Below are 15,593 nucleotides of genomic sequence, written 5' to 3'. Positions count from 1 at the left end.
TCAATCAAATTAATGAGACATGATTTCCCACACACTAAGTCATGTTGACTGTCTCTAATCAGTCCTTGCATTTCCAAATGCTTGTGAACTTTTCCCTCAGAACTCCTTCCTACAACTTACCCACCCGACTAATGGGCTACTAGTCTACAGTTCACAGGAATTTCTTTATAGCCTTTCCTAAGTAATGGCTCAACATTAGCAAACCTTCAGTCTTCTGGCACCTCACCTATGGCTATCGGTGATACAAATATCACAGCAAGGAGCCCAAAAATCTCTTCCCCAGCTTCTCACAAAGTTCTGGGAAACACTTGATCAGGTTGTTGAGTAGTATATTTACTGACAGCCACAGCATCGCCTTATTCATTACTTTTATAATTCAAGACCTATTAAAATTCATAAATTATTGCCATCTCGTGTTTTTTTTGTTATAATCCTGAGATCAATTAATAAAGGTAAATTTTAATGGCCAAACTTTTGTTTATTTTTTGGTAGGTACCTCCTGGTACATTTTAACTAAAGCCACCAATATTTTATGTTCTATTGTTTCTTACAGAAGTAAAACTATGACTTCTGTCAAACAAATAGCAATAAAGCTCAATCAGCTTTCTTCATATGCATTCAAATACATTTATTAAATAAATATAACTTCTATTGTAATAAAAAAGATTCTGCTCGAGTTTTTTTTAATTAATCTTACTTAAAACTTAATTCCCTTAGCAACAATACACATCTTATAACAATGAGGTGAATACGAAACTTACCATAGTGAACACTATTAAAGGTGCCTGCTAAAGTTTTACATGAAGAATTATCACCACCACAAACACCACATTTATCTCTACGTGCTTTTGAATTTAACACATGGTCACATCCAGCTTGCTGCAGGGAAAAAAACATTAAATTTAATTAGTTTTGTACTGGCTACATATGTAACTTTGAAAAATTTTGCACAAAATCCTTCAAGTCAGTATATACCCGGCAAAGTCCTTGTACACAAACATCGTTGGTTTCTGGCCCACAAAGTGTGCCATCAATAACTCTGTCCCTGAGCTGATAGTAGACTGTAGTTCCAGCTACTCTGCAGAATAACTTGCAACGGTCTTTCATTAAAACTGAAACAAAAGAGATTTTTCATTTAATGTATAACTCATCTTTCATTGCTTAAAATGTAAAACACGTCTTTCCCTACATTAATGGAAATACTCACTTCCACTGTATTTAGGTACCCAACGCACATTTGGAGGTAAGCCATTGATATTGAAGTGTCTTCCGTCAAATTGTGCGCACTGTTCTCCTCTGAAATCTTTCTCTTGCTTTGGACAATGTTCGGTGTTGCATGATCGGAATTTCATTCTTCGACCAACGCAGTATTTTCCTCCATTTCTTGGCCTGCAGTCAAAAATAATAATCTTTCCTTTTCCACAATGCAATACATAAATTACAACATGAAACTTCTGTACAGTGAAAGACTACCATTCAAAAAAAGACTACTGCATTCCATGAATACAAATTTTGAAATACTGGCAGATGAAGGGAATGCATTTGCCGTTCAAAATTTGATTACACTTTAAATATTGAAGTGATTTACTTACTCTGGTTTGTTGCATTCTCGAACTGCATTTTTAATGCCACCTCCGCAGCTTCTAGAGCAGGACCCAAATGGACTCCAAGGTCCCCAACTTCCATCTACCACAGAGGTTTCAATAGGATCCTTTACAATGCAAACACCATGTTTGCAATGCTGTAAAGATAAGCATTGGAGAGGCATTAAATTCTGTCTTTGGAAAGTTGCAAAATTGTAAAATCTATTTCAGAGAAATAACCTCAATATTTTAATCTGAAAACATTAAATTTGTAAAATAAGATCATATTTATCTCTGAATCAATGTAGCTCAACTTCACTGCACACAACGATTTGCTTTGTTCCTTAGAAAAGCTGATTGAGTAATGTATTTGATAGGAAACAGCAACCATTCAACATTTTAAGGTTGGCTGGTAAACTCAAAATGAATCAGTCTGCTGATCCTTATCACTTCCCCAACATTTCTCAAAAGGGAAAGAAGTGTGTGATGACAGAAAACAAACTGACAAGTTATTTGCTACCATCATAAAAAGAGATTTATATTCTGTTTCACATTGCAAGGTGTTACAAAAGAGTCCAAATTCACTGCAATAATTAACACATAAGTAGAGACTTAAAAAGTTAATTGCATAGTCAATCATTTAAAAACAAATTCAGGATAATGGAATAATCGATTTAACATTTAACTCAAATGCATTTTCTCAATAAAAGATCATTGGTGAAAAATGGATTGATGCTCATGCACAATAAATATATATATATATAAATATGGATCAATTTATAGGAGGTACCTTCCCTGTTGTTTTTCCCCAGTCTGCATACTTCTATCTGGAGCATTAGGCTGAGGCTGAAGGAGCTGAGGTCTAGGAAGGAATAAACTCATCTATTATTAGGATGAGAAACGCACTTCCAGCAATGTTGTCATAAGGATGGGAGCTGAATGATCGAATCAAGAAAATGCCAGGAATTCACACTAATGATGCAGAAATAACCATCTGAGGCCTTCAACACCTTTTTTTTCCAAAATCAGTCCTACATCAATACTGTCTCATTGATATGGAATAGAATTGGGCATATAAGATTGCCACGTAATAACAGCTGGCCAGAACGCCTAAAAGACCAAAAAAAAACTTATATTTTTGCAATTTGAAGCAGTGCTGTGAAAAGTTTAATTTCCTTCTGAACACCATTACTCCATAAATTTATTGGGAAAGGGAAGCTCTGCTCTGCACTGCTGCAAAGGTAACAGAATGACAGTAAAGTGATCTACTTCTTTACTCACTGGTGACTAATTTTACTTTCACATATGAATGTACAGTAGGAGGTCTAACTCTCAAAGTATATTGCAACAAAAAGTCGGATGAAACATTCTGCTGGATGGTCTTTGCGAACATTCCACTCTTGGCATGTCACGGTGCTCAGTAAAATTACATCTGTCAGATTGTGCAGTTTGATGACCCCTTGATCACCAAATAAAATTTTGGATATTCTAGCATGCACCTGGCAGATTTCTGTGAAGAAGTACAAAGTTGCAGTATTTCTATAAGGACAACTACTGTACTGCAACATAAGAACGGCAATAGCAAGTGACAGAAGCAGTCAGATGATATCCACTTTTTTTAATGCCTATCATTTCTAAATCCTCTGTTCCGTCAGCCTGGCCAAAAGCTGAAAATTTGTTACAATTTTGGAGGGGAAGGGTGAATGGGTGGGTGAGTGATAGCAGAGTGGTAATACCACTGGGCTAGTAATCCAGAAACCCAGACCAAGATTCTAAGATCATGGGTTTGAACCTCACCATCACAATCAGAGAAATTTGAATTCAGTAATAATCTGGAATGGAGAGCTGGCTGAATACTGATATTTGTAAGTGTCAATGTTTGTAAAATCCATCTGGTTCATCAATGCTGCATAGGGAAGGAAATCTGCTGGCCTCACCTGGTATGGCCTACTTGTGACTGCTGACCTACAGCAATGTGATTGGCTCTTAACTATCCCCTTTGTGATTAGTGCTGGGTTATAAATTACCAGCAGTGCCTACATCCCATGAAAGAAAATGATCTTTGAGCTTTCATAAAGAAAGACTTCCAGAATTGTTCTTGCAATCTCTTGTCCTATTCGCATTCTTCTTTGATTATTTTCAACCTTTTAAACTAAACTTGCACATGGACAGTTTTTCTGCAGTCAGTAATGTCCTCCCAGACTCTGCCTAATTTGGGTTAATAAACTTTAACAAATAACCTGGTAAGATGATTTAATTCTATGAACCTATCTTGAAGGTATAACACAATAAAATTCTTTTGTAAAAATTGAGGAACCCAATAAAGGATGGAGCCCAGACTGTGAGAAATTTAAGTGAATCTTAACATTATTAACTGTAGGATAGCACACTTGTTCAAAGTTGAGCAGCTTACCATTCCATTATCCAGCAAATAGTATGGATGATGTTTGCAAAGCACTTGCTCTTTAGTGAACACAGAGCCCAATTATTTGCAATTCAAAGCAATGGGAAGGAGGGAGAATACATATTCTATTGGACCAGTTTATCCTTTCAGTTTGAAGACTGATTTGAAACTGATCTAAACTGTGTGGATGAAAGTTTCTCAGTACTGCTTTCAAGTGGAACAAAAGGAGTTTTCTAAACTACCCCTCTGACAACCACCGATAAACGGCTGAATTTTATCTGCTTTTTCACATCATACAGGAAATTACATGGCTCGAGGTGAGTAGGGCTGGTCTGTATTGTTATGCCTGGGGAATCACATTTATGTGGTAATGCTAGATGGGCCAGCTTCCCTTCTCTTTGTCCGACAGTTCCGTGCTTTCATGAGTTCAGGAAATATCCTAAATTAATTCCTCTTGGACTCAGTCACAAAGCACAAACTGACCAAAATCTTAACCAACTCATGGAAGATTCTGGCCAATGCAAGAAATTAAAATGTCACTTTGCTACACTAGAGGGTGCTCTTCTCTCATGGGAGTTACAACATTATTAAAACAACACAGAATATGGCTTGGTCTCTGAACAAGTGATGCCATGCCTGGCCTCGGAGCGCTCAGTGCTGCTGCGGTTCAAAGGGTAAATACTCAATTTCCTACTATAAATACTTCTCATGGTTACGTCCACCAAATACTCTTAGGTAAAAACAATAAAGACAGAAGCTAGTACAACTGAGCATGGTCCAATCAAAACATTGTTAACAACTTTCCCCTTAATGATGTGCAGCAGGCAGTGTCCGACCATGCTCACTCAACTAGCTCATTTTTGCTGAACTCAGAACATTTCCAATCATTACACATGGTTCTGCGATTGAACAACATTTATTGAAAATCCTGATTGCGCTAAGAATTACATTGAAGCTAATTTAAAATTCAGTTGGGTTTTTAATGTGATTCATTTGCACAAGCTAGGACATGAGAAATGTGGCAGAAATGTTGACCAAATGGTCTGCCTAACCTATTCACCATTTAATGACATTATGGCTGATCTTGGGCCTCATATCTATTTTCCATCCTGCTCCCCATATCCCTCAATTTGCTGAGACAACAAACGTCTCTTTGCTCTAGCCTTAAATGCATTCAGCAATGGAACACCTGCAAACGTGCGAAGTACACAACTGCAAAGATTTGAAAAACCCTTTGAGTAAAGTGTTTTCTTCTCATCTATGTCCAAAGTGATCAACCTCTTATCCTGGGACTGTCCCCTGCAGCATTTCAGATTCCACATCCAGCAGAAACTTGTATGTATCAATGAGATCAACTCTCCTCTCCAGAATAACTTAGAAGACCTCCACTGTACTGCTTCCAACAGAGGTATAGTATGTTTCGAAAATATGAAAATAAAACTTCACATACTACTCCAGATGTGGTCTCACCAAAACTCTGTATAATTGTAAAAATATATCTTTATTCCTACACTCCAATCCCATTGTAATTAAGGCCAATATTCCATCTGTCGACTTAATTGTTTGCTGTACCTCCACAGTAACTTGCAGAGCTCAAAATCCCCCAATTTACCGTCCTTTTCAGACCCAGGTTGACAGAAAGCATGAACCATGTTTCTGTATATATCAATAATGACTATATATTGTTAATATATAGATTCTAGCTACAGATAAATAATTATGAAACTATTGGGATTTAACTTTACTTAAATTCTTAAAACCCCTATAACGCTCCAGTACCCAAACAATTAGGCAGACACAAAAAAGCATGGGTGTTATGACAGAGGGGAAAGCTTGGAAGGGTGGCACAGTGGTTCAGTGGTAAGCACTGCTGCCTCACAGCACCAGGGACCTGGATTCAATTCCACCCTTAGATGACTATCTGTATGGAGTTTGCATGTTCTCCCCGTCTCTGTGTGGATTTCGGCTGGGCGCTCTGGTTTCCTCCCACAGTCCAAAGATATGCAAGCTAGGTGGATTAGCTGTGCTAAATTGCCCTTAGAGATCAGGGATGTGCAGGTTAGGTGAGTTATAGGGGGACAGGAACAAAAACAAAGCTGCTGGAAAAGCTCAGCAGGTCTGGCAGCCCCTGTAAAGGAGAAAACAGAGTTAACATTTCAGGTCTAGTGACCCTTCCTCAGAACAGGTCTGAGTGGGATGCTCAGCAGGTCAGTATGGACTTGTTGGGTTGAACGGCCTGTTTCCATACTGTAGGAATTCTGTTCTATTCTATAGTACTTGTAGTCTTCTTTTGGGGTGACAGGGTAGCTCAGTGATTCGCACTGCAGCCTCACAGTGCCACGGACCTGGGTTCGATTCCACCCTCAGGTGACTGTCTGTGTGGAGTTTGCACATTCTCCCTCAGCCTGTATGGGTTTCCTTTGGGTACTCTGGTTTCCACCCACAGTCCAAAGATGTGCAGGCTAGGTGGATTGGCCACGTTAAATTGCCCATAGTGTTCAGGGAGGTGTAGATTAGGGGGGCGGGTCTGGGTGGGATGCTTTGAATGTCAGTGTGGACTTGTTGGGCCAAGGAGCCTGTTTCCACACTGTAGGGACTCTATGATAGTTCAATTGTCCCTGTCCACAAGGTTTATTGACATGATTCTTTTGTCTTGCCAGGCTTTGCTGCTTCGGGGTTGGAAAGTAAAGTTGAAGTCCAAGACCTTCCTTCGCTAGGTACTTTCACTTGCTTTGAAGAGGCACAGAGTAAATGGTTCACATTTATAAAGTCTCTGACTTATTGGTTAAACGCCACCACTTGCAGCAACTGATGGGGTGCAGCTCAAGGTTGTTTTTACTGCAGCTTCTTTCAAGGGCCCAAGTGCTTCTCTCTCAAACATTCACACCCATAAGCCATTTAAATATCTCAGAGAAAATCACTTTTGTTGTTGGCAAGCAGAAGCCTTCTGGTATCAATAACCTGGTGACCTCTGTACAAACCAATCAGCTACACATTACCATCAGATTCTCCCTTCGTATAGACCCTTTGGTCCAGCTTTTCTATAGTTACATGCCCTAACTAACTGAATAACCAACAGTGTAGATAGCACTTACCAATGATTGTCAGAAAACTTGCCTTTGAAAAATGTAATAAATTTTCTTTCACAGTCCTTGGTTTTAAAATGTTTTTTCCACCACTTAGTTCCACAATCAAAAATACAAAGAAAAGAACTCTTACAATGATTAGGTAAGGAGGGATTAATTAGTATTCGTGATAATGGGAACTGCAGATGCTGGAGAATCCAAGATAATAAAATGTGAGGCTGGATGAACACAGCAGGCCCAGCAGCATCTCAGGAGCACAAAAGTTGACGTTTCGGGCCTAGACCCTTCATCAGAGAGGGGGATGGGGTGTGGGGTTCTGGAATAAATAGGGAGAGAGGGGGAGGCGGACCGAAGATGGAGAGAAGATAGGTGGAGAGGAGAGTATAGGTGGGGAGATAGGGAGGGGTTAGGTCAGTCCAGGGAAGACGGACAGGTCAAGGAGGTGGGATGAGGTTAGTAGGTAGGAGATGGAGGTGCGGCTTGGGGTGGGAGGAAGGGATGGGTGAGAGGAAGAACAGGTTAGGGAGGCAGAGACAGGTTGGACTGGTTTTGGGATGCAGTGGGTGGAGGGGAAGAGCTAGGCTGGTTGTGTGGTGCAGTGGGGGGAGGGGACGAACTGGGCTGGTTTTGGGATGCGGTGGGGGTAGGGGAGATTTTGAAGCTTGTGAAGTCCACATTGATACCCTTGGGCTGCAGGGTTCCCAAACGGAATATGAGTTGCTGTTCCTGCAACCTTCGGGTGGCATCATTGTGGCACTGCAGGAGGCCTATGATGGACATGTCATCTAAAGAATGGGAGGGGGAGTGGAAATGGTTTGCGACTGGGAGGTGCAGTTGTCTATTGCGAACCGAGCGGAGGTGTTCTGCAAAGCGGTCCTCAAGCCTCCGCTTGGTTTCCCCAATGTAGAGGAAGCCACACCAGGTACAGTGGATGCAGTATACCACATTGGCAGATGTGCAGGTGAACCTCTGCTTAATGTGGAAAGCCATCTTGGGGCCTGGGATAGGGTTGAGGGAGGAGGTGTGGGGTCAAGTGTAGCATTTTTTGCGGTTGCAGGGAAAGGTGTAGGGTGTGGTGGGGTTGGAGGGCAGTGTGGAGCGAACAAGGGAGTCACGGAGAGAGTGGTCTCTCCGGAAAACAGACAGGGGTGGGGATGGAAAAATGTCTTGGGTGGTGGGGTTGGATTGTAGATGGCGGAAGTGTCAGAGGATGATGCGTTGTACGAAGGTTGGTGGGGTGGTGTGTGAGAACAAGGGGGATCCTCTTTGGGCGGTTGTGGCGGGGGTGGGGTGTGAGGGATGTGTTGCAGGAAATGCGGGAGATGCGGTCAAGGGCGTTCTCGACCACTGTGGGGGGAAAAGTTGCGGTCCTTGAAGAACTTGGACATCTGGGATATGCCGGAGTGGACCACAACCGCCCAAAGAGGATCCCCCTCGTTCTCACACACCACCCCACCAACCTCCGGGTACAACGCATCATCCTCCGACACTTCTGCCATCTACAATCCGACCCCACCACCCAAGACATTTTTCCATCCCCACCCCTGTCTGCTTTCCGGAGAGACCACTCTCTCTGTGACTCCCTTGTTCGCTCCACACTGCCCTCCAACCCCACCACACCCGGCACCTTCCCCTGCAACTGCAGAAAATGCTACACTTGCCCCCACACCTCCTCCCTCACCCCTATCCCAGGCCCCATGATGACTTTCCACATTAAGCAGAGGTTCACCTGCACATCTGCCAACGTGGTATACTGCATCCACTGTACCCGGTGTGGCTTCCTCTACATTGGGGAAACCAAGCGGAGTCTTCGGGACCGCTTTGCAGAACACCTCCGCTCGGTTCGCAATAAACAACTGCACCTCCCAGTCACAATCCATTTCCACTCCCCCTCCCATTTTTTAGATGACATATCCATCACGGGCCTCCTGCAGTGCCACAATGATGCCACCCGAAGGTTGCAGGAACTGCAACTCATATTCCGCTCGGGAACCCTGCAGCCCAATGGTATCAATGTGGACTTCACAAGCTTCAAAATCTCCCCTTCCCCCACCACATCCCAAAACCAGCCCAGTTCATCCCCTCCCCCCACTGCACCACACAACCAGCCCAGCTCTTCCCCTCCACCCACTGCATCCCAAAACCAGTCCAACCTGTCTCTGCCTCCCTAATCTGTTCTTCCTCTCACCCATCCCTTCCTCCCACCCCAAGCCGCACCTCCATCTCCTACCTACTAACCTACTAACTGAGGAAGACGTGGGGTTTGGGGGCCAGTGTAGGTGTGGAAGAGGGACTGTTCCACATAACCTACAAAAAGGCAGGCATGGCTTGGGCCCATGCAGGTACCTATGGCCAACCTCTTTGTCTGTAGGAAGTGGGAGTAATCGAAAGAGGAGTTGTTGAGGGTGAGGACGAGTTCGGCTAGGTGGATGAGAGTGTCGGTAGAGGGGGACTGGTTGGGCATGCGGGGCAGGTAGAAGCGGAGGGCCTTGAGGCTATCTGCATGGGGAATGCAGGTGTATAGGGACTGGACGTCCACAGTGAAAGAGAGGTGTTGGGGACTGGGGAATTGGAAGTTCTTCCAACATCTTCCACCCCAACCTTATGTTCACCTGGGCCATCTCCAACACATCCCTCACCTTCCTGGACCTCTCTGTCTCCATCTCAGGCAACCAGCTAGAAACTGACGTCCTTTTCAAGCCCACCCTCTCCCACAGCTACCTAGAATACAGCTCCTCCCATCCACCTTCCTGCAAAAATTCTATCCCCTATTCCCAATTCCTTCGCTTCCGCCGCCTCTGCTCCCAGGATGAGGCATTCCACTCTGCACATCCTAGATGTCCACGTTCTTCAAGGACCGCAAACTCCCCCCTGCAGTGCTTCAGAATGCCCTCGACCGTGTCTCCCGCATTTCCCGGAACACATCCCTCACACCCTGCCCCTGCAATAACCGCCCAAAGAGTATCCCCCACGTCCTCACATACCACCCCACCAAGCTCCGGATACAACACATCATCCTTCAACAACTCTGCCATCTACAATCTGACCCCACCACACAAGGCATTTTTCCATTCCCACCCTTGTCTGCCTTCCGGAGAGACCACTCTCTCCAGGACCCCCTTGTCTGCTCCACACTCCCCTCTAACCCCACCACACCCGGCACTTTCCCCTGCAGCCGCAGGAAGTGCTACACTTGCCCCCAAACCTCCTCCCTCACCCCCATTCAAGGCCCCAAGATGACTCTCCATATCAAGCAGATGTTCACCTGCACATCTGCCAATGTGGTTTCCTGCATCCACTGTACCCGTTGTGACTTCCTCTACATTGGGGAAACCAAGCGGAGGCTTGGGGGCCGCTTTGCAGAACACCTCCACTCGGTTCGCAATAAACAATTGCACCTTCCAGTCGCGAACCATTTTAACTCCCCCTCCCATTCCTTAGACGACATGTGCATCCTGGGCCTCGTGCAGTGCCATAATGCTGCCACCCGAAGGTTGCAGGAACAGCAACTCATATTCCGTTTGGGAACCCTGCAGCCCAATGTTATCAATGTGAACTTCACAAGCTTCAAAATCTCTCCTTCCCCCACTGCATCCCAAAACCAGCCCAGCTCGTCCCCTCCCCCCACTGCATCCCAAAACCAGCCCAGCTCGTCCTCGCCTCCCCAACCTGTTCTTCCTCTCACCTATCCCCTACCCCACCTCAAGCCACACCTCCATTTCCCATCTACCAACCTCATCCCGCCTCCTTGATCTGTCCGTCTTCCCCAGACTGACCTATCCCCTCCTACCTCCCCACCCATCTTCTCCTCTATCCATCTTCGGTCTGCCTCCCCTTTTCTCCCAATTTATTTCCGAACCCTCTCCCCATTCCCCTCTCTGATGAAGGGTCTAGGCCTGAAACGTCAGCTTTTGTGCTCCTGAGATGCTGCTTGGCCTGCTGTGTTCATCCAGCTTCACACTTTGTTATCTCGGAATCTCCAGTATCTGCGGTTCCCATTATCTCTGATCACAATATCAGTAAGCTACTTTATTTTCTTTAAACACCACAGAAGTTAAGATAATCAGAAAATAAAAAGATTATAATTCTGTGTGTTAAATTTCAATACATATTATCCTTGTTTTCGAATCACATACAGGAAAGATTACCAGCCTACAATGCTTAGAATTAATAATTGTAAGGTTATCTAGTAAATTGGAAGATATTGCAATAATTCTTTGAATGCCATCTGCTGATTTTTTGCATCACAGATGTAATGCTTTCTTGCAGGAGATAAAGGGTAAATTCTCATATACTTTCATATTTTACAACAGTGGCAATATTAAGTCACATAACTAAATTCCCTTAAATTTGATGTGGCTTCGAAATCCAAGAGATTGTTGGTATTGAAAGAATTGTCTTCCATTACCAGCGTTGTAAGCTTACAATCAGAAAGACAACAAGGTTGAGCAACCTTCATTGCCTCAGCAAGTTGTAATGCAGAGCTGCGATGCAATCTTCCATTTGTTGATTTGTACATGTTTATCTCATCCTGACCACATGTCAGAGTAGTGAACAAAACAGAAATCTATGTTTTTTTTTTCCCAGTGGCATGCTTGTGCATGTGGTAATTCTATTTGTTTAAGTTTCTTGACAAATCAGAGACCTTTAATGATTCACGACTAAGTCCTTCTGTCATAAAACAAAGAGTTGCAGATGCTGCAAATTTGAAACACAAACAGAAATTGCTGGAGAAACTCAGCAGATCTGGCAGCATCTGTGGAGAAAGAAACAGAGGTAAAGGTTTTGTAAAACTGTTTTGGGTCCAGCGACCCTTCTTCAGAAGCCTTCTGAAAAAGAGTCACTGGACTTGCGATGTTAGCTCTGTTTTCTCTCGCAGGTGCCAGACCTGCTGAGTTTCTCCAACAATTTCTACTTTTGTGGTTCCTTCTATACTATTGTTTTACCTTATTCTGTGCACTGCTTATAACCAGACACAGCTCTGCAGAATCTGAACTGATATTTCTATCACTGATGTACACAGATACTTAAAACAATGTAATACATTAGGGCTGATATGGAAATGAATTTCAATCCAGCAGTACCACTTGAAAGTGTTAAGAAGACTTACTTTAATTTCTCATCGGCAGGCTGTGCCACAGACAACTAACTAGCATGAGTTTCTTCACTGGTATCAATGAAACAACCTTAAACAAATAAATATTTCACTGAAAATTGCTTGCAATTTCAGTGGGCAAATTCAATGGATGATACTGTACTGAGCCATAAACAGCAGGAAATTTACAATCTCAGGCCTTAGTCATTATTGAGCCACTTAATCTCAGGTGCCATCAAGGGCAGTAAAGTTTAGACAGGAATGTCAGCTGGGATATCAATGTTAATTTCTCCCAACTCTGTAAAGTGCATTTAAATATACTCTATGGGCAGGATTGGATTTTGACTTGATGCTTCATTTGCTAAAGCTATTGAAGGTTATTGCTGTATTTAAGTTACACACCATTGTCGAACCTTTTATCCTTAAGGATACAAAAATGTGGTCCATTCAGCCAGCTGGTGGCCCGAGCCTCCAAATTCCAAGTCTGTGTTGAATATCACAGAATAGATCACAGAATCCCTACAGTGTGGAAGTAGGCCATTCAGCCCGTGAAGTCTACACCACCCAGATCCACCCTCCTACCCTATCCCTGTAGCCTCGTCTACCTAGTCTGTACATTCCTGGACACTATGGGACAATTTAGCATGGCTAATCCACCTAATGTGCACATCTTTGTACTATGGGAAGAAACCAGTGCACCCTGAGGAAAACCATGCAGACAATGGGTGAATGTGTAAACTCCACACAACAGTTGCCCGAGGCTAAAATCGAACACTGTTCGCTGAAGCTGTGAGGCAGCAATACCACCATGCTACTTCATCTTGTTTTCCAATTTAATAATTGGGCACATTTAGCAATCCTAATTTAAATCTGATATGACTGGGTCCTATAGTTTTTATGCCATTTCTTTAGCATTGACCATAATAAATGTTGTTTGGTAATCTTCTTAGTAAACCTTTCTAAATGGCAGCATGAGAATAGAAGCGCATATTAAACAAGAGAGGGTGATTTCAGGCTTTGTAATGATGTATGATCTGTCACAGACACTAATCCACAAATTTAATATTGTAAACAACAATCTGCAAAATTTCTAAACTGATCCCAAAAGTGAGCGGTTAGAACTTTAGAATAACCTACTCATCCTTGCACTTTTATTATTTATCCATGACTAAACACATTTCAAATTATCTTAGAAAAGAGGAGCCATGAGCATTTCGGCATGTCTGCCTATAATTACCATGTGGTCCTCTTATCATATTTCAAATAAATCTTTATCCATCTTATTTTCTTTCAGCATTAATCAGTGCATTAAATACATTTCCTGGGAGACTGTTGCACGTATTCTATTCATGACTATATTACTGCTACTCAATGTATTAAAAATGCTGGACCACAATGGCATTCAATCTTTGGTGAATATGCATTAGGCTTTAAGGCTTAGAAACTCACATTATTGTTCTTCTCTTTTCTAATGCCCATTTGAACTTTTGACAATTATATCTTTAGATTCTTTTGACCCAGATACTCACAAAATTTCCTCTCTCCCCAACCTCCCAGGACTTACTCTCTCACTTACGGCAGCAATGCAAACGTAATTGATGTCAACAATAGAAGGAAAGGAAGTGAACATGATCAAATGAGAATACCAGATGTGGGACACAGTACATGGGTACTTATTTAGATTAGACTGAACAGCTTAAAAGTGTAATGCATCCTTGAAATTTTTCTTCATCTGTAACCTCACAAACAGTACTAGGAAGATAACGAACAAAAAAATCGAAATCAAAATGAATTTCTCAAAATTAACTCTGTGGAAGAGACACTCTTTAATATCTCAACTTTATAAAGCTACTATGCTACCATGCTACTTCAAAAACTGAAGTACTTAACACAAAAATAGAATAAATTGATGTTTAAAAGGAAGTTTAGGTTGGGAAAGTAATAATTATGTACAAACTAGATAATGAATGGAAAAGTGTATCACAAGCATGTCATTAAAAACTGCTTTAAGTCTGTTACTGCTTTATGCTTCTATTAGTCACAGGAGGAGATATATGCATTTGAAAGCTGCATCGTGCTAATCCAAAAAGCAAGTGGACAATATTCAATGCTTAAATATTATTTTTGTGCTTCTTTAATACTGGCTTAGATCCAAATACTTATGTGACTAAAGAAACATAACTTTCTGCTGTTTAAAAAAAATATGAACGTAACAACATGTTGCATATATTTGTAAAACAACAGTCATTTAATTATATAGTTTGCATGAAACTGATTTTGCTGATATTTCTACTCAGCCTACACATTTTTAAAATTTAAAAGCAATTACCTTTCCAGGTTCACATTCTGTCCCATCCGCCCATGGCATATGTTGAGTTCTACAGCCTCTCTGAACTCCCTCAGTGCTTGTACACCAAAGACGTCTGCATTGTGTCTACAACAAAAGAAAATGCTTTGAAAATCTGATATTGTCAAAGTATTTTCACTGCACTAAAAGCAGTTTCACACACATTTAGGATGTCCATTATTTAATGTATAACAGAATTGTTCTCTCAGTAATACAACAGAACTGTTTTTCCTCATGTTCCTAGTTGCTAAAGGGGGTTTCATCAAACAATAAATATTGAGGTAGATTTTACATTTGCTAAACTGGAATTGGGAATCAGTTATCTGTTTCATATTCCCTTTGAATCCACCATAGCAGTTTTATAAGAGGTGAAAAGTTGAAAATTCACCCTGTCGGTATATAGCTACCTGACAAACAGCTAAATGAAATAAAATGAAAACAACAAATTCAATGAAAGTACACATTTATTTCAATTTGAAATTGTTTCTTTTTTCTTGATTATGATGTGATGTGATGTAGTCCAACTTACCAGTGGTTTGGAAATGAAAGCTTTAGATATGATTAGTCAACTTTCAGAAGAATAATTACTGTGTTCTGTGTCTATCTCAGTTGTCAAATATTATTGCACTTACCATATAGGGACACACCTGAGAACCAGATCCAAAAATCAATTCACATTGTTTGTCAACATTATAAATCTGACCAGGGAGCTGATGCGGCAGTGTGTATGTTCTTGTCACAGGTTCATCAAGTAAACATTCACCATATCCTGTGCTAAAAAGGCAAAAAGTATGAGAGAAAATCCAGGTGTTCAAATTTCCATTGCTATTACATAGAATACAAATCTGAAAACAAAAGAAAATTGTTACTATCCCAATACAATGGAATTTTGGCAAATCTAGTCATCTTTGCTGTCATGCTGATCAAACTGAACAATACTAAGAGAGTGAAATTCCTGTCAGCACTTGGGCTGGATACACTGTTTCATAAAGAACATGATTTTCCTCAGTTTGGAGTTTCACAAAGGTTTTGCCATTCTTGCTGCATACTAATTCCTCGCTTGATATTTCTATTTGTG

The 15,593-nt window shown here is 41.8% G+C and overlaps 1 protein-coding gene across 5 annotated transcripts in view; it reads right to left on the bottom strand.

The window, feature by feature from the left end:
• Window positions 1-15,593, bottom strand: part of adamts9 (ADAM metallopeptidase with thrombospondin type 1 motif, 9) — a 254,369-nt gene that overhangs the window by 171,187 nt on the left and 67,589 nt on the right. For all 5 annotated transcript variants that reach the window (XR_007249201.2, XM_048547294.2, XM_059649931.1 and 2 more), the window contains exons 10-15: window positions 15,148-15,289; window positions 14,498-14,602; window positions 1,593-1,741; window positions 1,208-1,389; window positions 976-1,112; window positions 762-879 (exon numbers count right to left, since the gene is read on the bottom strand). Coding sequence is in view for 4 of the 5 variants with exons in the window: in XM_048547294.2 (XP_048403251.2) it covers window positions 762-879; window positions 976-1,112; window positions 1,208-1,389; window positions 1,593-1,741; window positions 14,498-14,602; window positions 15,148-15,289 (833 nt within the window). In the remaining variant the exon portion in view is untranslated. The remainder of the gene's footprint in view (window positions 1-761; window positions 880-975; window positions 1,113-1,207; window positions 1,390-1,592; window positions 1,742-14,497; window positions 14,603-15,147; window positions 15,290-15,593) is intronic.

The sequence above is a fragment of the Stegostoma tigrinum genome, chromosome 11 (genome assembly GCF_030684315.1).
Source record: "Stegostoma tigrinum isolate sSteTig4 chromosome 11, sSteTig4.hap1, whole genome shotgun sequence".
NCBI classification, from domain to species: domain Eukaryota; kingdom Metazoa; phylum Chordata; class Chondrichthyes; order Orectolobiformes; family Stegostomatidae; genus Stegostoma; species Stegostoma tigrinum.
This window is presented reverse-complemented; position numbering and strand designations above follow the sequence as displayed.